Source organism: Eptesicus fuscus, chromosome 15 (assembly GCF_027574615.1).
Source record: "Eptesicus fuscus isolate TK198812 chromosome 15, DD_ASM_mEF_20220401, whole genome shotgun sequence".
Classification (NCBI taxonomy): Eukaryota; Metazoa; Chordata; class Mammalia; order Chiroptera; family Vespertilionidae; genus Eptesicus; species Eptesicus fuscus.
Window position 1 is genome coordinate 32,472,872 of NC_072487.1, and position 27,430 is coordinate 32,500,301.

Consider the following 27,430-nt stretch of genomic DNA (forward strand, 5'->3'; position numbering starts at 1 on the left):
GGATAAAGAAAAACAATAACGTTCTGATTATCAAATGGCTGATAATGTTGAACCTTTAGAGTTAGAGATGAAGTTCTCCTGGACTTATTCCATAAACTACAGTTTTTATTATTACATTGTGATGATAAAGAGTTTGTCCTGTTATTTTCTTCTTTGACTTGGATCTCCCTGTGCCTGGAAAAAAAGGCTTTCAGGGAAGCAAGGTTTACTTCTAGATGTCCTGTAATGAAGCTTTGGCAAAACCATTGCCAATCTTGGCATTTAATTCTCCTAAAATCATTTTGTCCGTGTAGGGATGCTTAAGTATATCAAGGTTATGAAGCAGCCTAATTGGTGCCAGGTATCTTAGGGAAATGTTTGTATATTGGGAAACAGAATATTTGTTATATTGTACCAAGTGGTCTTTTAGAGAAGGTGGATCTAAAGATAAATAAGTTTTTATGTATCCTGTCACTGAGGTCAAAGCGGCCTGCTTACTCTCGCATTGTTGAAAATGTCTTTGACAAAGGTTAGAACAGAAGAAAAATAATAGGGTGTTGAGCCTTTGATAATGACCTCATTCTCCTCATTCTCATATGGTCTGTCATGCTCCTTTTGAAGGAAGGGAACCTGATGATCAGAGAAATAACATGATCAGCTCCAGATTCCAAGCACACTCCCTGCTAGCTCATTGTGCTTTTCACCCAAGACAGCAGCTGTGATGTACAACTTAGGAACAGGGGACTAAGGGATGATGCTAACTATATAGTGACACTCACTAGGGGTACATATAAGTTTGGACATGACCTACTTCACCAAGTCACAGAATATGCCTCTTGATGCTTAAAAGAGGTAGTAGTTTCTAGGCTTGAACTCCTGCATCCTTCCCCCTGCAGTGCTTCCCAAAGCTCATCTCTTCAATCACCAGCCTTTCAATATACACCAAGGAAAAATATTTGTGGTTAAACAAATTTGGAAGACAACCACACACTAAATCCCTCTCTTGGCTACTCGTTATGCTTATTAGACTATTAATGTCTTGCAATGAAGAAGCCATTCAACTTTCTTTAACCAGGTGTTTCCAGAGTCACATGATCATGGAACCATTTGTTCATGTGAAACATGTAAGCTGCAAGCAACACGTTTTGAAAAATCTATTTAAAATTTACGTAAATTGAAAAAAATGTATCCATTGAAGAAGAATGTAGATCAAGTTCATAGATGACAGAGTAAGAGATCTGTAGAGATAGCCCTCTAAAATACGTGAGAGAGGAAACCAAGATGGCGGCATAGGTTAAACACCTAACCTGCAGCCGGGCACAACAATTTCAAAAATACAACTAGAGGTCAGAACGGACATCGTCCAGAACCACAGGAGAGCTGGCGGACTGAAATGCCCACAGCTGGGGGGAAGGAGAAGGCCACGGGGACAGTCGGGGAAGCCGTAAAAGCCTGAGGTATGGAGAAACGGGCGGAGACACGAGCACACGCGCCTGCGGGGAGGATGGAACCGGAGAGGAGGGGGCGGCTGATGACCTGGCCGGAGTTCACTGGCAGGAAGGAGATAAAGGCTCCGGAGTGCGCTGAGCACCGGCTCCGATTGCACTGAACCCCATTCCAGGCGAAACCCTGGGAAACTCACTCACTTTCACAACTCCGCCGCCCCCGCAGGCCGCCCGGCCCGGGACGCTGGGGACGCCGCCGCAGCGGCGGCGCCCGGAGCCCGGCGGCCTCCCAGCACCCGTCCCCGCCACGCAGCCCCCGCGCACCTGGTGCCGCGGGCCGCGCGCCCCGCACACCGGACGGAGGCCCGGGCGCCCTCTCCGTGCACCTCCCGGCGGCGCTAGGCTTCAGTAGAGTTGACTGAATTCAAGGGATTAAGAAGTATAAATTGGGGGGACCCAGCGGCGGCGACGTCCGGAACACGGCGATGGCGGTGCCTGGAGCTCGGCGGCCGCCCAGCGCCCGACCCAGCTGCGCGGCCCTCGCGCGCCTGGTTCTGCGGGACGCGCGCACCGCGCACCGGACGGAGGCCCGGGCGCCCTTTCCGTGCACCTCCCAGCGGCGCTAGACTTCAGTAGAGTTGACTGAAATGAAGGGATTAAGAGGTATGGATTCAGAAGTTTGAAAAAGATGGCGGCGGAGGTTAGGGGCTGTTCTGTTGCCTCGCACCCAGCGAAATCGGAGGGGATGAGGTGTGGAGGTGCGTGGGTCTGGCTGGTGGCGGGGGAGAGGGGCCTTTGTTCCAAACCTAGGGGAGATTGGCTCCCCATCACCCTGAAACCCATCTTCTGGCGAACCCCGGGAGACCCAGATGCCTGCGGGGAGAGGCGGGACTTTTGCGGAGGTGCGCCCAGCAATCAGTGTTTGCTGCGCTGGAGTGCGGAACGAGGGGACTTAGATACGTGGAAGGCAGAACGACCAGACTCACAGCCATCTCGGCTCGCCGCACCATGGCCTGTGGGCGCCCTGAGACCCCGCCCCGCCCTGGGACCCGCCCCGCACGTTTTGAAGACCTGCCCCGCAAGTCTTGCAGGCACACCTGCGCCCCAAGCAACGGCTTATGCATGTGGGTGGCCTGCCCTCTGGCAGCGGACCAGTTGATCTGCTGTTCTAGTCGGACTGCTCCAGGGCCACTCAGACAGGAGGAAGAAACTACAGTTTTTGCTGTAATCCTTGCTGAGTGCCTAAGGCAGTAGCTGATCTACACCCCATTGGAGACCCAGAAACGAGGGCATCTAGTGGTCTGTGGGAGATGACACCAGATTTCAACCACGTGCATAAGGCACACATTCAACGGGAATATTCAGTGAGCGCCAAAGCTTTGCTGCACCAAGACCCGGCCCATAAACGTATCTCCTGCACAGCATCTCTTCCTTTATAGACAAAGAGAGCCCCCCCAGTGACACCAACACCAATCAAGACTTAACTATACAAAGGAGGACCAAGATGGAGGCATAGGGCGGAAGCCTGATTGTTGCCTACCACAACAACTTTGAGACTACAACAAGAGAGCAGAGCAGACACCATCCAAGACCACCATAGGACTGGCTGAGTAGATGCTCTACAACTAGAATAAAAGAGGGGGATGTGGGATGATGCTGATGCCGGTGACCCAAAGACCACACTTTAAGAACTACAGCTCAGGCGACACAAAAGAACTATGGCTCAGGCGATACAACAGCGGCCTGGAACGTGCTCAGCGCAGTTCCCCCGGCGGTCTCCGGCTGAGGGGACGGCTCCACTGGCAGCCAAGCACGGACAGACGAGCCCCTATGAGACATGGGGTGGGAGACTCCGCGCTTGCTGACCTCTGAGTCCGTCAAGAATCTCAACGCCCCGGAAGCGGCCAGGTGCGCATGCTCGGCGACCGGCCACCGATGCAGACCCAAGGGCCGACACAGCGACGCCAGACTGGCCCACCGCCATGCACCGGGTGCACCGGAGCTTCGCCGAGCCGCTGCCCGACGAGTTCTGCAGCAGCCATACTGGAGCTCCGGAAGGATGGCCAGGGGAATTGCTGAGGGGGGATTGACCGGCAGGAATTGGGATCGGGAAGACGGGGCCCCGCTGAGACCCGGGTGCGGGCGGGGTTGCGCGCCTCTGGGCTCGGGTGTGGTCACACGCCTCTGGGTATAAGTGAGGCCTCACGTCCCTGGGTCTAGGTGAGGCCACATGCCCCTGGGTCCAGGTGAGGCCGGACTCCGGGTCCGGGTGAGGCCAAGTGCCCCTGGGTCAGGGAGAGCCCACACACCCCTGGGTCCAGGCGAGACCATGTGTCCCTGGATCCGGGTGAGGCCGCGTGCACCTAGGCCCGGGTGAGCCCAAGTGGCCCTGGGTCTGGGAGAGGCCAAGCGTCCCTGGGTCCGGGTGAGACCATGTGTCCCTGGATCCGGGTGAGGCCTCGGGCACCTAGGCCCGGGTGAGCCCAAGTGGCCCTGGGTCTGGGAGAGGCCAAGCGTCCCTGGGTCCGGCGAGACCATGCGTCCCTGGATCCGGATGAGGCCTCGTGCACCTAGGCCCGGGTGAGCCCAAGTGGCCCTGGGTCTGGGAGAGGCCAAGCATCCCTGGGTCCGGGTGAGACCATGTGTCCCAGGATCTGGGTGAAGCCTCGTGCACCTAGGCCCGGGTGAGCCCAAGTGGCCCTGGGTCGGGGAGAGGCCAAGCATCCCTGGGTCCGGGTGAGACCATGTGTCCCTGGATCCGGGTGAGGCCTCGTGCACCTAGGCCCGGGTGAGCCCAAGTGGCCCTGGGTCTGGGAGAGGCCAAGCATCCCTGGGTCCGGGTGAGACCATGTGTCCCAGGATCCGGGTGAGGCCTCGTGCACCTAGGCCCGGGTGAGCCCAAGTGGCCCTGGGTCTGGGAGAGGCCAAGCATCCCTGGGTCCGGGTGAGACCATGTGTCCCTGGATCCGGGTGAGGCCTCGTGCACCTAGGCCCGGGTGAGCCCAAGTGGCCCTGGGTCGGGGAGAGGCCAAGCGTCCCTGGGTCCGGGTGAGACCATGTGTCCCTGGATCCGGGTGAGGCCTCGTGCACCTAGGCCCGGGTGAGCCCAATTGGCCCTGGGTCTGGGAGAGGCCAAGCGTCCCTGGGTCCGGGTGAGACCATATGTCCCTGGATCCGGGTGAGGCCTCGTGCACCTAGGCCCGGGTGAGCCCAAGTGGCCCTGGGTCTGGGAGAGGCCAAGCATCCCTGGGTCCGGGTGAGACCATGTGTCCCAGGATCCGGGTGAGGCCTCGTGCACCTAGGCCCGGGTGAGCCCAAGTGGCCCTGGGTCTGGGAGAGGCCAAGCGTCCCTGGGTCCGGGTGAGACCATGCGTCCCTGGATCCGGATGAGGCCTCGTGCACCTAGGCCCGGGTGAGCCCAAGTGGCCCTGGGTCTGGGAGTGGCCAAACGTTCCTGGGTCTGGGTGAGACCATGTGTCCCTGGATCCAGGTGAGGCCTTGTGCAACTAAGCCCGGGTGAGGCCACGTGCCCCTGGGTCTGGGAGAGGCCAAGCGACCCTGGGTACGGGAGAAGCCACATCCTGGGTCCGGGTGAGGCCGTGCGCCCCTGGATCCATCCGGGTGAGGCTGGGTCCCAGGTCCGGGTGAGACCACGCGCCCCTTGGGTATGGGTGAGGCCACGTGCCCCTTAGTCCGGGTGACGCCGTGCCCCTGGGTTCGGCCGAGACCAAACCAGAGGGAGTCGGACCTCCATTACCACCATTTGTCCACCATCCAGAGCTGAGGGGTCAGTGCTGACATGTACACATAAGGAACTACTGGACATTGAAATTGGGTCTCAAAAGAACTGTTGGTCCAGGGGGAAGCTCGCTACAGATTGATTCATTTGCCTGTCAGCATAACTATTATTGCTCGTCTCACATTCAGTTCTTATTAGTATATATCTAGTGACATTTGATCTCATTCATCTAGAGGAAATGATGAACAACATAGACTGAGGAACAAGAACAGAACCAGAATCAAGGAGGCATCGATCGGACTATCGGGCCTCAGAGGGAGGATAGGGGAGGGTAGGGGGAGGGTCGGGGGAGGGGGAGAGTTCAACCAAAGGACCTGTATGCATGCATATAAGCCTATCCAACGGTTAAGTTCAACAGGGGATTGGGGCATGCGTGGGGAGAGGGGTGGGATGGGAATGGGGGGATGAGGACAAATAGGTGTCACCTTAATCAATAAAGAAATTTAAAAAAAAAAAAATAAAAAAAAAAAATAAAAAATAAAATACGTGAGAGACAGTCCTTATAATCTCTCATAAAATATTCATTGTGGCTATTAGCAGGGACGGAATAATAAGCTGGACTTGCCAGGCTTTGCACTCATTGGGATCTTTCTTGATTGTAGGGGTATAGATGGCCGTGTGTGTGTGTGTGTGTGTGTGTGTGTGTGTGTGTGTGTGGTGTGTACATGCCCTGAATAATCAGATGGCTTAAAAAAAGAAAAAAAATGTACTGGGCTAATAATTGGAAGGCATGACATATTTTTGGCCTTTGACATAGATTTGTGATGTGACATCTCCACAGCTCCATTCCTCCCCTAGCTAGTGTGGGTGCCATTGCACGGCTCCCATTCCTCTGTCACAAGGCAGGCCTTTAAGTGCCCAGCGGCCTTCTCTTTGCACTTGGGACCTCAGCGAATACTTGTGAAGATGAAGAGGAGGAGAAGGTTGTCAGGCTGGTGACGTAATGTCTCCGTGTTTGGTACAAAGAATCATTCTTGAGGGAGGTGTGGGTGGACTGTCTGACGCTCTACAGCACCCATGCAGCGCAGCCCTCTTGCCCGTGTAGAATGTTGGTAGTTAGATGCTCTGTAACAAAGACCCTTTAGTTTTAAATAACAGACTCTATCTTGAGCTAGCTTAACAGAAAAGGGAAATATACTGTGAGTATATTTGAGCATATGATAGAATTTAAACAGTTTGCCCAATCAAATCTTAAAGTTAAAACATGTGACAGCTCAAGGGATCTGCCTTTAACTCTCAGCTTCTGTAAGCCTCAGCTCTGACTTTGAGTCAAGTCCGACTCTAGTTCATTTAGTTATGACACCTCTGTTTGTTGAGGAGAATGTGGCGATACCTTGAGCTGAAGAAAAATAGGTCCTTTCTCCAGCCCCAGAGGATAAATTGTGACAATCTAAGCCAGGGATGGGGAACCTTTTGTCTGCCAAGGGCCATTTGGATATTTATAACATCATTCCTGGGCCGTACAAAATGATCGACTTAAAAATTAGCCTGCTATATTTGGTCAAACGTTTACTTAACTCGCCCCGAATGCCTTAACAGGGCCAGACCAAATGATTTCGAGGGCCTCATTTGGCCCCAGGGCCAGATGTTCCCCACCCCTGAGCAGTCCTAGTAATCTTTTCCCTTTGTCAGTAATTGGTGTAGGGGTGGCCATGTGACCCAGCACTAATGTAGGAGATGTAAATAAAGGTGGCTGGATGTGGGTTCTGGGAAAGCTTTTGTTTTCCCAATAAAAAGAAACAGCAGATTTACCAGGCATGGATGGCTCTTTCCCCTTTTGCTTTCCCTCCTCTTCTCTGGAATTTGGATGCGATGCCTGGTGGTGCAGCAGTCATCCTGTGACCATGATCCAACAAGCACCAGGTGAAAGCTGTGTGCTAGGAACAGAGTGTGCAAAGGAGAAAGAGCCAAGGTCCCTCTACGGTTGAGCTGCCACACGGACACTGGATTTCACTCCTGTTTTGTCCTTAATCGAGAAAAATGATAACTTATCTGTTGAAATCACAGTGCACTGAGATAGGTCATTGTTATTGTTGTTACTTAAAACCAAATTCATTCCTCAGTGAAAACGTTATGTAGTATAAATATAGTTGTCAGTAGCCACTCCCTAGGGATTATAGTGACTCTCAGATCTTTAATGGGGGAGAGGATAGGGGATGGTTCATGAAATGGTGGTATATTCAAAGTGTCTATGAAAACTACCCTGAAGCTTTGAAATCTCACCACTGCTAGTACACACGTGTCCTAAATAGAATTAACCCTTTAGCACATTAATTTTACTGGTTTTTATTGATCCCTTATCATCTGCTATACATTTTTCTAGGTGCTGGGCTAGTTTGGAGAACACGGCGATGATGTTAGCTCTCATTAAGTTAACATTCTGAGGAGAAAATAGAAAATAAACCAGAAAAGCAAATGAACAGAATCATTTCAGATAATGAGAAGTTCTATATAAATGTAAAATGGAGTGTTGTGATAGAGAGTCATGGGAGGCTTGTATGCACAGAAGGTCTAAGAAAATGATATTGCAAATGAAATTTCAATTGCAGAAAGGAGCCAGCTGTGTGAGACCTGAGGGCCAAGCTTTCGGGAGAGCGTGGCCGATGCAGAGGCCCCAGGCAGGAGTGAGCATGGCCCGCTAGAGACACAGAATGAATGAATCATCGATGCGTGTCCACTGCACTGTGATTTGGGAGCCCACCCAGGCTTATCTCATTGTAGCGGTGCCTGGTGGTGCAGCAGTCATCCTGTGACCATGATCCAACAAGCACCAGGTGAAAGCTTTGTGCTAGGAACAGAGCTTTCACATAATGGGCATTATGTGTATCTCCGGGCTGCAGACAGCTACATGTTGCATAAGTGACTTTTCCTATCATCTGCTTCAGCCTGTCAGAACCCAGGGGATGGATGGCTGGGGGAGGGTCCATGTAATAGACTGTGATCAAGGTTACTGATCATCCCCTTTCCTTTGAAAATGGACCTGTCATTCTCAGCCTTGTCTCTAGGCTCCCCAGGGACTGGCTTCCCTTGGAATGGGGTCTGCCCTATTCTGGAGGGACTGGCAAAGCATTCAGTCGGCACACAACTACTTCAGGAACACACTGCAGTCACTCCCACAAGTTAGAGTTGCCACACTTGATGTGTCTTGCTGGGAAAAGACCAACACAGAGAGGCGGGAAGCCGGAAGGGCTCCTGGCTCTGGCTCCCAGCTTGCCTTAGCTGGTCATACCTGACATCGTTTTCAAGTGACACTTACCAGTGAAGCAGTGGCTTGAGATCACAGGGCTGGAAGCTTTCTCAAACTTTCCCTCTTGTGTCTGGCATTACCCAGAACAGAAGTGTTAGAATGAATGCCACCCTCCCTACTTGAACCTGGGGCAATTAGAACCATTGTAATTATATCTGTGGGCTGTTAGATTTCCTCTGGGGTCCTGTGTGATTGGTGGGGCCCTAGGAATTCAATGATTGTTTACTTTAGAAGAATAAGGTGACTTGGAAGTACCCAAGCTACCATTTAGAAACCCCAGTCCAGTTCTCCTAGATCTGGTGCAAAATAAATCACAAAATATCAAAATTTGAAGAGACTTTGGTGATTAATACCCCTCCTCTTTGAGATGGAATAAAAAAGGAAAAATGACTTGGCCAATGTTAATAATCCTATATAATAAAAGCCTACCATGCTAAGTGTCTGGTCATCTGGTCGACCATTCAACCAATCAAAGCGCAATATGCTAATGATATGCTAAGGCCGCTCAACTGCTTGCTATGATGTGCACTGACCACCAGAGAGCAGACACTCCAACCGGTAGGTTAGTTTGCTGCTGGGGTCTGGCCGATTGGGACTGAGCGAGGTGGGCCGGACACTCCCTGGACCCCTCCTGTGGTCCCTCCCTGGTTGGCCAACCTCCCATGTCTCTCCCTGGCATCGATCATGCACCGGTGAGGTCCCTCGGCCTGGCCTGCACCCTCTCGCAATCCGGGACCCCTTGGGGAATGTCAGAGAGCTGGTTTTGATCCAATCAAACAGGCCAGGATGTGGGACCCCACTGGTGCACGAAGTCATGCACTGGGCCTCTAGTACTAAAGGAAAAGCAAGGTTCTTTGAGATTTGCATGGGTCTTGCATAGACAATTCTGATATTTTGTTGTAATGTTCTGCTTTGACTTATGGAACAAAGAAAAAAATATCTCATTTGTCAACAATGTGAACAGAGTTCTCTATTCCTCTATCTGGCTTGACTTGCCCGTTCTAAGTAGCAGGCATTCTTTTTTTTATTTCACAGAAATGAATCCATTTAGTTAGTAAGTGGCAACACTGAACTCAAGCTTAAGCATTCCAACTTTCATCCAATATAATTCCCAAGTCCATCTCCACTTGTGCTGTCTGAGGGTTGAGGGACATAGCAGAATTAGCCATAACTAAGGTGGGGTAGGACACATAGGTGCTCTGTGGTGGATGTTCTAGGTTGCTGGGAGCTCTAAGGAAAGGATTCTGATTTTCAGCAAACCATCCTCACCTCACTGACATATGAATATTTCCCCCTTAGATCTGCTGTATCTGAAGCCCAGGTCCCCTGGTTCTCATACAACTTGATGCTGTCATCTCAATAGCTGCCTCCACTTATTTTAAACTAGAGGTCCAGTGCACGAATTTATGCATCTTGAAAGGAATTGTGGGCCACGAGGCTGTGGTGGGCACAGGGTCTCGGCCCATCCTCTGTGCCCTCGCCTGGCCCCTCCCACCACAGCACTCAGTCCTCTGTCTGCCAGCAGCCCTGCTCCTGCCACCACCACTCCCATGAGCTGATGACGCCGGCCCCACTCACACCCGCTGACCTGGCGGAGCAATTGGGGCAGGTGCCAGCATCGGGTGTGAGTGGGGCCGGTGCTGTCAGTGGGTGTGAGTGGTGGCTGCTGCCCTGATCGCCCCTCAGGAGCAGGGGGAGGTGGGGGAGCCCTGAGGGGCAATCGGGGCTGGCAGCTGCCACTCATACCCGCTGATGGCGCCAAAGCGATCGGGGCCGGTGCCAGGCGCCGGCAGCGGGTGCGAGCGTTGGCTCTGGCGCTGGCAGCAGGGTGTGAGCACCGGGCGAGACCATGGTGTGCAGGAGCAAAGAATTTTCAGTAACCACCATATGCTCGCCCTGATGACAGCACCAGTGCCCCACGTTGGTCTGGTGCCCCCACTCACCTGCTCCACCATCCCATCGCGGCTGACGCCCGCCATGTTCCATGCTCTGTCACCTGCTGCTGATGCCCACCATGTTCTGTGCGCACTCCCTGGTGGTCAGCGCATGTCATAGCAACCAGTGGTTCAGTTGTTCAGTTGTTCTGCCATTCTGTCTATTTGCATATTAGAGTTTTATATATATAGATACTGTCTCCCAGGCATAGTGTGGCACATAAAAGCCCAGTCTGTTAGCAGCAACTGGCTGCTCCAAATCCTGGCTCCACCACTTCTTTCGGGGGACCTGATGTATATGACTTAACCTTCCTGGGTCTCGGTTTTGTTTGCTATAAAAGGAGGCTAGCAAGAGTACTTTCCTGGGAAGATGGTTGAGACTAAATGACAGAAGGGATTTATAAGAGTGTGTGCTCAATCAACGTTAGTGGTTGCTGCATTGCTCTCAATACAATACAAGGAATTCTGTTACAGGACTGATGTCTCCAGCAGTACAGAAGGAATATGTTCATAGTTCATATTATTCGTAGGCATCCCAGGGTGAGAAGAATCTGAAACATAGTTATGTCCAACTTGCTGTTTGACTCCAGAGAATGATCTGTCACAGATCCTGTCCTATAGGGGTTATCTTTTTATTGTCCGGGTTACTGCCTCCAACAGCAGAAAGCTTTGGCTCACCACCTGTAAAGCTCAAGTTGACCTGGAAGTCATGCTTAGAAAAGAAAAAGAAGTGCCTCTTCTATAAGTTGAAGAGTATAAAGGATGCAATGATAAAAACCACTGTCCTGGATTTTTCCAAAACTCAATAAATCTCTCTGCATAAGGGTCTCCAGGAGTTGCCAAAGTATCCTTTATCTCCTTGTTTTTGTCACAGGATAGACTGGAAAAAAGTTAATGAACTCCCTCCCGTTGGATTGTGCATTTGTGCTCCAAGTCTATATAGAAGTGCTACTACTTCAAGTTATACACATCTAAAATACACCCCATGCTTGTTTCATGGTTTCTCAACAATATTCTCACTTGGGGCAGGTGCCAGCATCGGGTGTGAGTGGGGCCGGTGCTGACAGTGGGTGTGAGTGGTGGCTGCTGCCCTGATCGCCCCTCAGGAGCAGGGGGAGGTGGGGGAGCACTGAGGGGCAATCGGGGCTGGCAGCCGCCACTCATACCCGCTGATGGTGCCAAAGTGATCGGGGCCGGTGCCAGGCGCCGGCAGCGGGTGCGAGCGTTGGCACTTCCTGTTTGTCTATTTCCTCATGCAAAGCTGATTCTCTTTCTCTATCTCCTCCCCCTCTCCTGTTCCTTCCCCTCCCTCCTCTTTTCCCCTCTCACTCTTTTTGTTTTTTTTAACATATTTTATTGATTTTTTACAGAGAGGAAGAGAGAGGGATAGAGAGGGATAGAGAGTTAGAAACATCGGTGAAAGAGAAACATCGATCAGCCGCCTCCTGCACACCCCCTACTGGGGATGTGCTTGCAACCAAGGTACATGCCCTTGACCGGAATCGAACCTGGGACCCTTGAGTCCGCAGGCTGACGCTCTATCCACTGAGCCAAACTGGTTTCGGCTCACTCTTTCTTCCCACCTTTATACTTTTTGCATATTTAGATCCTCTCTCTCTCTCTCTCTCTCTCTCTCTCCCTCTCCCTCTCTCTCTCTCTCTCTCTCTCTCTCTCCTCTCTTTCTCAAGACCTTTCAATGGCTCAGCATTTTGTTGCAATGAGTGAGCAAGGTTGGAAAACAAAGCCAAACTGGGAAGCAACAGCTCAGCTTCACAGAGTAAATTGTGCTATTTCTGGCCAGAGCAGATGTGGCCTGATGGTCTTTGGGGAACAATATCTCTCAGGTAAAAATAAATTACTAAGATTAGAACCAAAACGATGCAAATCCTTTATTTACAGACAGATCATGAACTGGGAGCCACATGGAAAGAAGACTAGCTTGGAACTCAGTCAGGATCCTGTCCTGGGTTTCTTCCAGATTACCCTCCAGTCATCCATCTGGTCTCAAGTGAGTACCCGTGACTTACAAAACCATTTTTAAAAACCAACAACAACAAAAAATAGGGAGAATAGAATAACAAAACTCTGTGTGTCAGTACTGAGTTCTAGGCAGTCCTAACATTTTGACAGTTCACTCCAGACCTACTTGATTCCTCTTCAGTCCCATTTGCCTTCCTCCCATCCCACAGATAAACACTGTCCTGAATTTGCATGCTTTCCTACTTCCGTATACATACATATCTTTCAACAGTAGGTACTGTCATTTTGCATGTTTTGAACCTTTAAATAAATGGAAGCACACCGGCTTTTTCTGAATCTAGCACTAGACTTCAGAAACATAGCTCTGGTCCATTCATTTTAACTGCTATGTGGTGTCAGGTTTCATGAACAGACCACTATATATGAGTATTCGTTTTTCTATTGATGAACAATCAGATTGTTTCCTTAAATTTTTATTTTATTTTTCTATTTCAAATGACATACAATGTTGTATTAATTTCTGGTATTTCACTTCATGATTACACATTTATATACCTGATGAGGTGATCACCCAGATAAGTCTAGTATCGATCTGGCACCATACACAGACATTGCAGTATTATTGACTGTATTCCCTATGCTGTACATTACAGCTCTGTGGCTATTTTTATAACTGGCATTTTGTATTTCTTAATCCCTTCACATTTTTAATCCCACCACCAACCTTCTCCGATCTGGCAACCACCAATTTGTTTCTGTTTTGTTTGTTCATTCTGTTTTTTAGAATCCACATAAAGTAAAATCATATGGTATTTGTCCCTGTCTGACTTATTTCACTTAGCATAATACCCTCTACATCCATTCATGTCACAAGTGATAAGATTTCACTCTTTTTTATGATTGAGTAATACTCCACTGTGTGTATGTGCCACATCTTTATACATACAGCTATTGATGGACATCTAGCTTGCTTCCATGTGTTGGCTATAGTAAACAAAGCTGCTATGAACATACAGGTGCATGTATCTTTTTAAATTAGAGTTTTAGACTTATTTGGATAAGTAACCAGAAGTAGACTTGCTGGGTCATTTGGTATTTCTACTTTTAATATTTTGAGGAAGCTCCATACTGTTTTCCATAGTGGCTACACTAATTAACATTCCCACCAACAGTGAGTGCATGAGGGCTCCCTTTTGTCCATTTTCTCACCAACACTTGTTGTTTGTTGATGTATTGATGATAGCCATTCTGACAGGTGTGAGGTGATATCTCACTGTGTTTTTAATTTGCATTTTTCTGATGACTAGTGACATTGAGCATCTTTCCATATGTCTATTGTCCATCTGTATATCCTCCTTGGAGAAATGTATGTTCAGGTCTTTTTTGGTGTTAAGTTGTATTAGTATCATAGATACTTTGGATATTAACCCCTTATCATTGGTGAATATTTTTTCCCATTCACTATTTTTAAATATGTTTTTACTACTTTTAGAGAGGAAGGCAAATGGATAAAGAGATAGAAATATCAATGAGAGAGAAATATCATTGACTGGCTGCCTCCTGTACACCCCCTACTGGGGATTGAGCCTGCAACCCAGGCATGTGCTCTGACTAGGAATCAACCAGTGACCTCTTGGTTCATGGGTTGATGCTCAACCACTGAGCCACACCGGCTGGGGTCTTCTCCCATTCAATAGATTGTCATTTCATTTTGTTGATTGATTCCTTCTCTGTGAAAAACTCTTTATTTTAATGTAGTCCCATTTGTTTATTTTTTGTTTCCCTTGCCTGAAGAGACATATAAAAAAATTACTAAGAACAATGTCAAAGATTTTACTGCCTATACATATTTTCTTCTAGGAATATTATGGTGTCAGGTCTTACATTGAAGTCTTTAGTCAATTTTGAGTTTATTCTTGTATGTGGTATAAGAAAGTGAACCAGTTTCATTCTTTTGTATGTATCTGTCCTGTTTTCCAAACACTAATTTTTGAAGATACTGTCTTTACCCCATTGTATGTCTTCCCTCCAATGTTAATTGACCATATAGGCAGGGATTTATTTTTGAACTCTCTATTGTGTTCCAAAGATCTTTATGTTTATTTTTTGCCAGTACCCATGATATTTTGATTACTATGACCTTGTAGCATAGTTTGAAAGTATGATACCTCTAATTTTGTTCTTAAGATTGCTTTGACTATTCAGGGTCTTTTGTGGTTCCATATAAATTTTAGGATTATTTGTTCTGGTTCTGTGAAAAATGCCAGATAAGGATTGCATTGAATCTGTAGATTGCTTTGGGTGTTATGAATATTTTAATGGTTAATTCTTTCTATCCATGAGCACGATATATCTTTCCATTTATTTGTATCATCTTCAAGTTTTTTTGTTGATGTCTTATCGTTTTTCAAGTACAGGTTTTTATCTCCTTGGTTAAATTTATTTTTAGGTATTTTACACTTTGATGCAATTGTAAATTATTTCCTTAATTTCTCTTTCTGATAGTTTGCTATTGGTATATAAAAATGCAACTTATTTATTATTATTTCATTTGTATCCTGCTATTTTTTTCTAAAATCATTTCTTCTAATTTTTATGTAATCTTTGGGGTTCTCTAGATATAGTAACATATGATCTACAAATTATTACAGTTTTACCTCTTCCTTTCCAGTTCAGATGCCTTTTTTTTTCTTTTGTCTGATTACTGAGGCTAGGACTTCCAGTACTATATTGAATAACTGTGGTGAAAATGGCATCCTTGTCTGCTCCTGATCTTAAAGAAAAAGCTTTAAGCTCCCACTATTGGGTATGATGTTAGCTGTGGGTTTGCCCACACATGGCTTTAATTATGTGTAGGTGTGCTCCCTCTAGCCCCACTTTGCTGAGAGTTTTTATCATAAATGGCTATTGGATTCTGTCAAATGCTTTTTGCTTTTTATGCATCCATTGATATGTTCCTATGATTTTTATCCTTCACTTTTTTTACATATAGTATATCATGTTCATTGATTTGCATATATTGAACCAACCTTGCCACCTGGGAATAAATATTTCTTGGTCCTACTGTGTGATCTTGTTAATCTATTGCTAAATTTAATTTGCTAATATTTTGAGAATTGTTGCATCTGTGATCATCAGGGATATTGAGGTAGGCCTGTGTTGCTATAAATTGTCTTCTTAGAACTGCTTTGGCTGTGTCCTTGAAGCCCAGTGGCATTGTATCCCTGGACACCTAAGCTGGATGCTCTAAGACTGTCTCTTATGTGTGTTGTGTGTGCCCTCCTATTGTAGTTGAAACTTAATTGCTGTTGGCACATCTGTGGTTGGGATTAATCTTCAGGCTGACTGGCTATGAAGATGAGCTGTGACTACAGCAGACAAGCTGTTGTGGGGTTGTGGGCGGCGGGGGGGGGGAGTGGAGAGCGGGGGGGCTGACCCCATGGACCAAGAGTTACTTTAGCAGGCTTCTAATGGCCAGATGAGTCTGCCCTCGGAGTGGGTCATTTGTGGAGTTGGTTGGGTGGTGCTCTTGTGTGATCTGAAGGTGGCCACTGTGTATGTTGATTCTGGAGCCTCTTGGGAGGGGCTCCAGTGCAGGCCAAGGTTAGCCATTGTTTGTGCCTGGCTTGGAACCACCTAGGGGGAACTACAAAATGATCTATAATTGGTTACCACTTTTTCTAGGTCTGGAGGCGCTTGGAGAGGCTAGGCTACAAACTGAGGCCAGTTGTCATTAGTGCCCTGGTTAGAGTCTTTTTGTGGCTGCCACTTGGGCTGAGTTTGTGGCTTCTTAGTAGAAGCTACATTCCAAACCAACACTGGCCAGTCTTGGGGCCACCTGATGGAAGCTGAGACTGGTTGCCGCTTATTCTGGGCTTGGGGCGACCCAGCAAGAAGCGAGGGCAAGCAGAGGCTAGCTGCTGATTTTTTGGTGTTGTGGATTTTGAGAGACTTTTGGAAAGTTTTCAGCCCGAGAAAAGGCAGGCCACTTGTACGGAAAAGCCACTGGAAGTGGCTTAGGCCTCTAGTGAGAGTTGGTGGGGCAAGGCCTCAGGGACTCACCAGTGTGGGGTGAACAGTGTTAAGCCAGTTAGTGGAGAATTGAGATTTGGTGCTCGCCTGCACTTGTCAGCTCGGTGAGGGTAAAGCTCAACAAAGGAGCCATGGCATCTGCCAATGCTTCTATCCCAGCAAGAGCTGCCCTGACCCAGGCCTCTCCAGTCAGCTGTGCCCTGAAACCCGTCATTTCCATTTCTCCCTGTATGTCCCTGGTGCTTTTCAAGGTGCTGCATCTGAGCTGTAGCTCAGAATGAGTGAATCTGGGAGTGAGTGAGCAAGCAGGCCCCTCAAGAGAAACACCTGGGACTCCAGCAGCCCTCCATCACTTGGATGTAACCCCTGCTGGTTTTCACAGCCATATTTTATGGCGGATTCCCCTTCCTGGCACTGGTGCCCCAGGTTGGGGAGCAGGGTCTGGGGTCCCTTACTCCTCAGGGGGACTTCCACAGCTGAGATATCTCTCCCAATTCTTAATCACCACACTGTGGGCATGGGACCTGCCTATTCTGTGTCTCTGAGACCTCCCACCGGTCTCATTGTGGCTTCTTTACATCCTTAGTTATAGGACTTCTGTTTAGCTAGTCTTCAGGTGGTTCTCCATGATGGTTTCTCTGTGATTTAGTTGTAATTTTGATGTTGGAGATGAGCATAGCATTTACTTACTCCACCATCCTGACTGGAAGTGCTAGATTGCTTTTAATTTTGTGTTATTTAACCAATGCTTCAATGAATCTTCTTATATATTTCCTATACTAACATGCAAAAGCTTCTCTAAATCAACATTTCCAAAAAGTTTTATCTGCACCCACAGTTAAACACACATTTTATATGGAAGCCCAGAACATACATGTGCTGCATTTGTCTGTGTGTGTATACACATATATGTGGAATAAAAGTTTCTCAAAATAATGCTCACCCTTATTTTCTATTCAGTTATAATCCAGTTTAACCCAGTCTGTTTCACACCCAAAAAATATGCTGGTTGCAATTTACCAGAGTGATTTCATGACCCAATGATGCATCTCCACTAAGAATTTAAAAAATTGTCCCGGGGACATATATCTAGACATGGAATTAGAGGGTTTTAGGTTATACCCATATTTTCAAATTGAGGAGTTTATGTCCTTATGAGTTCCTTGTATACATTTAAATGGATATTTGTATTTAGCTAGAAAGCTATGTGTTCCTAGAAGAAAGCTTTTATTTAATATGTCATGTGGATAGAAATGGAAATCCTGTTTTAAACTTTCTGGGCTTCAATTTTTTTCGTCTGTCACAAGAAGCCAAAACCAAACAAAAGCTCTGGACTCTTTAGTGTTTTTGCAAACTGCTTTCCTAGGGAGGACTTCTGGGTCTGCTACCGTGGATCTAAGTCCTGAGGGGTGAAGGGGCAGTGTTGGGACAGGGAAGGGGAGAACGAGTAGTTGGAATTCTGGGCTTTCACCTCAGTCCTTCCTTCCTCAAGGTGCCCATTTTAATATGTACCCATTGTATTTCTATTAGATTAAGTGAAAAAAGGAGTGTGCAGCTTGGAAATATTTATAAGCTATGGGTTCAGATGTTCTCCAAGATGCTTTCTTAGATGAAAATAACAAGTAAAACTGGACCATGTAAAACTGCATCCAGAATTGAAGAACAAAACGGCTTAGGGTGCAGGGCTTTGGCAAACGATGTTGGTCCACCTTAGAGTCAACCTATACCTCCTGCCACTTCAGGACATAACTTGGCTAGGATGCTGTTAGAGTCCCGAAGGGCAATGAATTGGGGACAGGTCGGGGCTACCACTTTGGAGATTAGAATATTCTGTCATTTGGGCTTCATCCACATGAGGCTGCTTTAATTTTTTTTTTTTTTTTTTTTTTTTTGGTCTTCATTGTGTTTGTATTCTGTGAATAAGGGCCTAATGTAAATTTTTCTGTGCTCCATTTCTGCCCCATGTACTGTCTGCAAGCTCATTTTCTCAGCAGGGAATACATACAGTTAAACCATTATATTCATAGATGAAATGTTATTATCATTTTAATGAAAATATTTAGCTCCTCACGGGTTTATTTTTGCCTTCTCGAATAGAGTAAGAGTGTTACAGAAAACCAGAGAAGAACCAAGCAATACTTATTACGCGTGGGTCCAGAGGAACATGTCTCTCAAATTCTGGGCCCCAACATGGAGGAACTATGCCTATTTATATGTTTTTACCTTCTTTGTCTCCCAAATATGGGGTGTTTCCGGCCCCCTTTGCAAGTTCTTAAAGAGCCCCTATGTGCTGGGGCCTTGAGACCTCAACCAAAGGCCTGGCCTGGTGCCAGCACTGATCATTTCTTCCGGAGGAAGGTGTAATGGCCTCTCTGAAGTGGGAGTAGTCTAATTTTCCTTATTATTCAAGCAAGCAAGCATTTATAGAAGCCAAATAGCAGGGTTAAAATTTCAAACAGCAGTTTTTATATAAGATGGGTGCTTCAAGAGAATAAAAATCTGGCAGTAACTTCGTAGTAAAGTGATTTGGAGATGGACATATGTTAACTATTTTACATAGAATGGTGGATCCCTTTCCTAAAAGGCCTGCTTTTTCTCTTGCTGTCTCCACCTCCCTGGGCCCAGATGACTGCTTCTTCTCTGATCCCAGCCCCGCCCCTCGATTTGTCCTGCTTGCATTTCATCTTCCTTAATCACTGTTTTCATCACATCACTGGCGTGCTCAGAAACCCTCCAGCGTTCTTTATTTTCCACCACATCAAATCCAAGTGTGGCTGCCTGTTTTCAAAGCTCCTAATCGATTCTTTCCTTAAGACTCCAGCTTTATTTCCTTTGCCAGATGTGGTTCTGGTTCCTGGGGTTTAGAGATAATGGAATTTTTGTACACCAAAAGAATAAAAACTTGAAATCTGCATCGTTTTTCTAAAGCACAATTGAGCCTGGTTGCCTTGAACAAAAGCATACATCAGCAGCGATCGCTACCCTCCCTCCCCCTCCAGGCCATGTAAGTGAGACCGGGGGCCTCTGGGGACAGTGGTGGAGCAAAGCCAGCTGTTTATGCCCTACCCTTTCTGCAGATACTGGGAGATTAGGTTCTGAGAAAAGTGACTTGATTCACTGGAATGGTTTGTGAAAAGCTCTGCCATTTTGATAAGATAGGCAGAATGCAAGCAATTTAGATGGCAAGTAGGCGATACAGTGAATTGCAAACCGGGAAGGACTGGTTCAAGAACTTGGAAAAGAGTTACACACAGCCGAAGGCAGAACTCCACAGATCAGAGTCCCAGAGAAGATGCTGGTGGGATGGTAAGGGAGACTCAAGAGAAGCCTTACCTATTGGAGTAGGTGTGTAACATCTGTGAATATCATTTTTCTACTTTTTGTCTATTGGGGTTGCGGGTATGTTTATCATTTACTTTGTTGTTCTAGAAACTATTCCAGTAAGCCCTGGCTCTTCCACTGAGTAGCAGTATGAGTTGGGGTCAAGTTTCTTTTTCCATAAAGTGAAGGCAATACTAGTACATAGAGTGTGGGTTTATTGTGAGGGTTAAATGAGATACACATTGACAGAGCACAGAGCATTGTCCAGGACAAAAATAATAGCTATTATTCCTATCATATTACAAGTATGCTTAAGGTCCTCTTCATGTGAACAGCTGTTAAAATCCCACCTTCTCTCCAAATACTTCAGGTCAGTTCAGTTTAGCTGACATTTACCGAGTGCTCATTATGTACCAGGCACTGAAGTGACACTGATGAGACTATAAGTAAGGCATTGACCTTGCCCTTGAGCCGCTTACTTCTAGTGGAGACAACAGACTCAGATTATTGCAGTGTAAGGCTGATACAGTCACCACTAGCCAAGTGTGACTACTGAGTACCAGAAATGGGGCTAGTCTGAATTGAGATGTGCTCTACCTGTAAGGGACACAATGGATTTTGAAGACTTGATATAATAAAAACTGTAAAATAATGAATTTTTAGTATGGTATTGATTTCCTCTTGAAATAACATTCTGAATATGCTGGATTAAGTAAAACACATAATTAAAATTTGTTTCACCTGCTTATTTTTAATTTAAAAAAACAACCCCTTGCAACGGGCCCAGCCAGTGTGGCTCAGTGGTTGAGCATCAACCCATGAACCAGGAGGTCATGGTTCAATTCTCAGTCAGGGCACATGCCCGAGTTTCAGGCTCAATCTCCAGTATGGGGCATGCAGGAGGCAGCCAATAAATGATTCTCTCTCATCATTGATATTTCTCCCTCTCTCTTCCTCTCTCTGAAATCAATAAAAACATATTTAATAATAAAAAACAACAACTTTGCTGCTAGGAATTTAAATGTATGTGGCTCCTGTTATATTTCTATTAGACAGAACTGGTCTAAGGTGATACAGTGGAGTTAAACCAAGGTGCTACGGGAATGGAGAGAGGCAGGTGTCATGCAGCCTGGAGGTTGAAGGAAGGCTGCCTGGAAGAGCAGATGCATCCTGAGCTGAGTCTTCAGGACAAGCAGAGGTTATTCAGGCAGCGACAAACCGAAAGGGCCTTCCAGATTGAGGTAACAGGAAAGGCACAGAAGATGGGAGTGTTGAAAGCTGCTGGTTGTTGCAGAGCATAAAGTATTATGAATTGGGAACTGGAAGAAGATGAAACTACCAGAGAAGTGGGGCCTGGTTTTCCCATTATTTAACATCCAGTTGTCATTAACTGCTCTGGTTCTTGTCTTATGCATGAGGTCTAGTTCTGTTTCCAGTATTTATTGGTGTGAAGTTTTGGATGATCAGCTGTTGAAAGCTGGAAGCTTATGTCTGCACAAGAAGAGTACTATCCTGGAGGATGGGACTAATGTGCATATGCTACTCAGAAGGCAGAATGCCATTTCCTTTCTGCAGATAGTCCCAAAGGGTGGGTAGGCAGCCAAAAATTGCTGACTAGAGTAATGGATGAGAATCATACAGGAAGGTGAGAGATTTGGTATGTTCTGGTTCATTGGGTTAAAGGAGAATATACCTGACTACATCACACTCATTTGTCTGTCAATGGATTTCAGTGGGACTCCTGCCCCCACCCCAAATTCCCACCAATAAGGAATAGAACCACCCATCAGATTATATTAATTTGGAGGCTCATTATACCCATTTGATCACAAATCACACTCAGGTCTTCTGCCTTTTACCAGTATAGATGGTTATTAAATGGATATTTAGTAGGTTGTGCAAGAGAAGGTGGAGGAGGAGTGGCTAAAGGAGACTCCAACAATGTAAGTGGGTGGAGAAGTGGAGAGTTAGAGGGCATCTTCCATGTCTGCATCTCACTTTTGAATGTACATGAGAATCTTGTGAGAATACCCATTCTGATCATCATGTCCAGGGGTGGAAGCAACAATCTGCATTTTCATCAAGCTCCCAGGTGATGGCAAAGCCACTGGTCCGTGGACCTCACTTTGAGTTGCAAGGTCTTCGAGTCCATGTAGTACAATCCTTCACCACAGGGACACATATGAATTGTCAACAGCACTTTGCAAAAGCTATCTTTTGTAAACATGTTTCATACAATATTTTTATCAGCTACATAATATTTAGTCATATCAAAATTTTGTTGTTTTTCAAACAGTCCCCAGTTGGACATTTTGGTTGTTTTTAATTTTTTTTTTTGTCATTATAATCAACACTTCAATAAACACTTATGAACCTAAGGTTTATATACATTAGGGTAAATTCCTAGAAGTGAAATTACTGGGTTAGAAGATAAGATGTTTTAAGGTTTTTAGTTCATTCCTGGCCAGTGTGGCTCAGTTAGTTGGAGCGTCATCCAGTGCACAGAAAGGTTGCGGGTTCGATTCCCGGTGGAGGCACATACCTAGGTTGCAGTTTCAGTCCCCGGAAGGCAACCGATGGATATTTCTCTTTCACATCGATGTTTCTCTCTTTCTACCTTTCCTCTCTTTCTAAAGTCATTTAAAAATATTTTGAGGTGAGGCTTAAAAAAATTTGTTTTAGTTCGTTTGTATGTTTGTCATATTGTCCTGTGGAAAAGTTGTACTATTGTGTATGTGTTACCACAAACAGTAAGAATACCAATTTCTCTACAACATGCCCCATAATCTTTTTTTTTAATCTTTGATAGTTTGAAGCACAAAAACAAATGGTATCCCATTGTTTTATTTGCATTTTAATAACTAGGGAGATTGAACATTTGTTTTCATTTGTCTATTGCCATTTTAATTACTTATTTTGGGAAATTAACTTTTCAGATCTACTCATTTTTCTATTAGGGCAGTTTTATTTTTCTTAATGGCTTGATAGATTGTAGTAATTGTTTTAGTGCAAAAATATTTATTCCAAATAATTTTCCCAGTTTATTTGCTTTGCAATTTTGTATTTCATTACAACTAGAATGTGTTCTGGATTGGGTCTTCTATCAGATTATTCTTTATTTTTAAGAAAGTTATGTTTTTGTGTGTCTGTGTTAACTGTTAAACTTGCTAAACATTTGTATTCATTTGAATAGTTTAAGTTAATTTTGAATCTTATCTCTTTTTCTTGTCTTAATTTATTAGCTAGAAATTATAAAACAATGCTAATGCCTCTTTTTAAAATTTTTTATTAATTGAGGTATAATTGACATATATTTCCGTGTATAACAATTTGATATTTGTATACATTGAGAAATGATCACCAAAGTATGTCTAGTTAATACCTGTCACCATTCATAGTTACAAAAAATATTTTTCTTGTGATGAGAAAAAACCTTTTGCACTCGGATGTCGAGATTAAAATTACTCTTCGAATGTATCAATAATTTGAAATATAAAAAATCCAAATAAATAAGTTTGTATGAAAAGAAACCAGTTTTTTATTCTACTGCGGCGCTTTGTAAAATCTGGGGTATTTAAAAAATTAAATCCCGAGTAGAATAAAGGAATCGAGAAAAAAAAAAGCGAGTGCAAAGGGTTAAGATTTACTGTTCTAATAATTTTAAAATATTTAATACAGTATTATTACTACAGTAATCATGCTGTACCTTACATCCCCATAACTTATTTATAACTGGAAATTTGTGCTTTGTTACTCCCTTTACCAATTTTGTCCACCCCTATCCTCAGCAACCACCAATCTGTTCTCTCTCTGAGCTTGTTTTTATTATTAGATGCCACATGTAAGTGAGATCATATAGTATTTTTCTTTCTCTGTCTCATTTCACTTCGCATAATACCCTCTAGATCCACCCATGTTATGACAAATGGCAAGATTTCCTTCTTTTTATGGCTGAGTTTTTAAACCCATTTGTCCATTGATGGACACTTAGGTTGTTTCCATATCTTGCCTATTGTAAATAACATGAGAGTGCATACATCTTTTCAAGTTAGTGTTTTCATTTTCTTCAGAAAATTACTCAGAAGTGGAAATCTGAATGATATGGTAGTTAATTTTTACTTTTTTGAGGAACCTCCATACTGTTTTTCATAGGTTGCATCAATTTACATTCCCATCAACAGTATACAGGGGTTCTCTTTTCTCTGCATCCTTGCCAATACTTGTTGTTTGTCTTTTTTATAATAACCATTCTAACAGATGTGAGGTGCTATCTCATTGTGGTTTTGATTTGCATTTCCCTGATGATTAGTGATGTTGAGCATCATTTCATGTACCTGTTCACTACCTGTATGTTTTCTTTGGAAAAAAATATTTATCCATATATTCTGCCCATTTTTAAAAATTGAATTGCTTGGGTTTCTTTGCTATTGAGTTGATTGAGTTCTTTATATATTTTGGATATTGGCCCCTAATTAGATATATGACTGACAAGTATTTTCTCCCATTTGTTAGGTTGCTCTTTCATTTTGTTGGTTTACTTTACGGTTCAGAGGCTTTTTAGTTTGACATAGTTCCAGTTGCTTATTTTTGCCTTTGTTGCCTTAGCTTTTGGTATCAATTCCAAAAGATCACCACTACGATTAATGTGAAGTACCTATGTAACGTGAAGTACCTATGTTTTCTTCTACGATTTTTATTGTTTCAGGTCTTTAATGCATATTGAGTTATTTTGTTGTGTATAGTATAAGATAGTTGTCTAATTTCATCCTTTTGCAAATGGCTGGCCAGTTTTCCCAACAGCATTTATTGAAGAGACAGCCCTTTCCCAGTTGTGTATTCTTGGCTCATAAATTTATTGACATACATGCATGGGGTTATTTCTGTGCTCTCTATTCTGTTGCATTGATCTGTGTGTCTGATGTCATGCCAATACCATAGAGTTTGGGTAACTATAGATTTATAATATAGTATGAAATCATGGAGTATGATGCCTTCAGTTATTTGGGGTCTTCTGTGATCCTATTCCAATTTTAGGATTGTTTATTCTATTTCTATGAAAAATGCTATTGAAATCTGTTTTTTATTGTTTAAAGTATTACATATGTCTCCTTTTATCCCCATCGCAACCTCCCCTGCCACTGCCACCTCCCCTGCCACTCCCACCGCCCAGGACAAGCCCCTACGTCCCCAGTGTCCATGTCTATTGGTTGTGCTAATATGCATGCATACAAGTCCTTTGGTTGATCTCTTACCCCTCTCCCCACCACCCTCTATCTGGTTTGATGATCTCTTTGGTGTTTCTCTGTCTCTGGATGTATTTTTGTTCATCAGTTTATGTTGTTCACTGGGTTCCGATCCAGCATGAAGTTGTCTTTCTAGATTTCAGCATTTTTGTCCTGGGCACAGGAATAGCCAGCCTTTACTTGAATGGCTTCTGGCCCCGGGGTCACACTTAGCCCAGTGGCCTCTACCTCAAGATTATGTACACACTTACTAATAGGGCTTCTTTTTTACATCCGATCTCTAATCCATCTGGCATTTCCCTTTCAAATAACAAAAGTGCTATTTCAGAGAAACACAAACAAAAATATGTGAGCACCTATTGTAAGATCCATGTGTAGGGAACGTCCAGAACAGGTAACAGAGCAGAGACAGAAAGCAGGCCAGGGGGCTCCAGGGGCCGGAGGAGTGAGGAGTGAGGACTGTTGGTGCAGGGTTTCCTTCTGGGGGATGGAACATCCTGCAACTAGACGGTGGTGATGCTTGCCCAGCATCGTGAGTGTCCTTCAGGCTCAAGAATGACACCATTTAATATACAAACTATACTTTTATTTATTTATGAAGTTCAATCACTCCAGGGAGAAACAAAGCATAAAAGAAGAAAGAAGAATAGAGAAAAACAAAAAGACCCAAAAATACTCCGAATAATAACAATTAAAAAATAAACAATTGAATAACCCCATGAAGAAAAGTGAAACATAAAAAGGAAGGAAAATAGAAGGAAAAGGTCAACGAGGGGAGGTAGCACCAGTTTTTCTGAGGGGAGACGGCGAGCAGTCTCAGCCTGCGGCTCTGGAGCTGGCGCTGCTGGGCTTTCAGGAGGCAGCTCCTCCTCTGAGGCAGGACCCTGGGCAGGTTCCAGGGAGGGCTCCTCATCCAGGGGTGGTGGGGCCTCAGTCATGTCTGCAGGTGCCTCCCAGGCCGGCCCCGGCTCCACAGCTGCCTCCGGAGAGGCTGATGGAGGTGGCAGGACCTCTGGAGGTGCCCACGCCTCCAGCTCTTCATCCGACTCCTCGTCAGACGCCTCTGTCTGGACTTCAGGTGTTTCTGCAGGAGCCTCCTCTGCCTCCTGGGCCGGTGCTGGGTTGTGAGAGGAGAAAAGATCACCCACATGCCTGCATTTCCTTGTGCCCCCTTCACCGCCCTCCGCCCCCCAGGATAGAACCCAGGCCAGAGCCTTCCAGAGAAGCCACAGCCCAGGACCCACCACAGGACGTCCTCCTCGCTGACAGTCCAGCAGGTGGGTGGTCTGAGGCCGGGCTTTGCCCCTGGCCAGGCTCTGGGGGTGCTCCCTGTGTGCCTGGCACTGAGCCCTCCCCACAAGCTCACATGCACCTCCCCCCATTCTATTCCCACCTTCTCACCCTTGGGCTCTGCCTCCTCGGGCTCCAGGGACTCTGGCCAGGAGTGATTCCCGTGGCCATTTGGCCGCATGTAGGCACACGCTGGGAACTTCCTAGTGAGCCTGGGCGACTGCAGGCCGGGGCTGGAAACAGGATCCAGGATGGACCTTAAAACTCTCTTCGGCCTTGGATTCCAGGTTGCATGCCACCTCCAGAACCTGGGTGGCTGCTGTCCCGCTATGACCCGAGTTAAGTCCTGCAATGACAGTGACCGGCAACCGGCCCAGAGATCTCAAACCCTGCCTGGCCCTAGTCGCTGCTGCTTCTGCGCCCTGGACCTTCTGCTCCCGGATCAGGCCCGGCCCTGTGTCTGCACAGACCTCCACCCAGCGGAAATGAGAGTCACCTCCTGGGCTCGGGATAGACCTCGGGCAGAGGGGGCCACCCACACTCCACGTCCACCCAGCCAGCCTTGACTTGGGGTGCGAACATGACTGGTCAGCCAGGCTTCTGACCCCTCCTCAGCCTGTTCTTGCTCAGGCCCTTTCTATGTGAACCTCCCTTACACACAAACACACACACACACACACACACACACACACACACACACACACACACGCAGGGGACATCGGGCTGCTCAGGTGGGGTAAGTGTGGTGGCCTGGCCCGCACACAACCCCCCTGGGCCTCCCTGTGTTACCTCTGGCTCCAACCACTTCAAGGGCGACACGGGTCTGAGCTGAGGATCGAAATAGCGTGGGCCACTGCGGAACCCACTCTTATGGCTGCTTCTCTTGACGCCTTGGTCTCGGAACAGGGGGAGACAACACGAAAACATGGTGTCCTCTCCAACGTCTCTATCCGAGTGAGATGGGAAGGGGCAGTTATAGAATGTAGCTGCCTGGTTACCGGGTTCCATTGAGCTCCATCGTCAGGAAGTGAGGTCACTGCTCTTGTGTGAGGAGGTGCTCTGGGTAGGGTGACCTCACTTCCTGACCCAGGGGTGACCTCACTTCCTGACCCAGGGGTGACCTCACTTCCTGACGATGGAGCTCAATGGGACCCGGTAAC

General features: G+C 46.1%; 1 protein-coding gene across 1 annotated transcript; it reads right to left on the bottom strand.

The window, feature by feature from the left end:
- Positions 1-211: 211 nt before the first annotated feature.
- On the bottom strand, positions 212-27,206 carry LOC129151752 (fibrous sheath CABYR-binding protein-like). The gene is made up of 5 exons (XM_054727650.1): positions 27,060-27,206; positions 26,382-26,616; positions 25,766-26,097; positions 478-609; positions 212-298 (listed from the first exon to the last, which is right to left on the bottom strand). The coding sequence occupies exons 1-5, from the start codon at positions 27,195-27,197 to the stop codon at positions 212-214; spliced, it is 924 nt and encodes a 307-aa protein (XP_054583625.1). The 5' UTR covers positions 27,198-27,206.
- Positions 27,207-27,430: the final 224 nt, after the last annotated feature.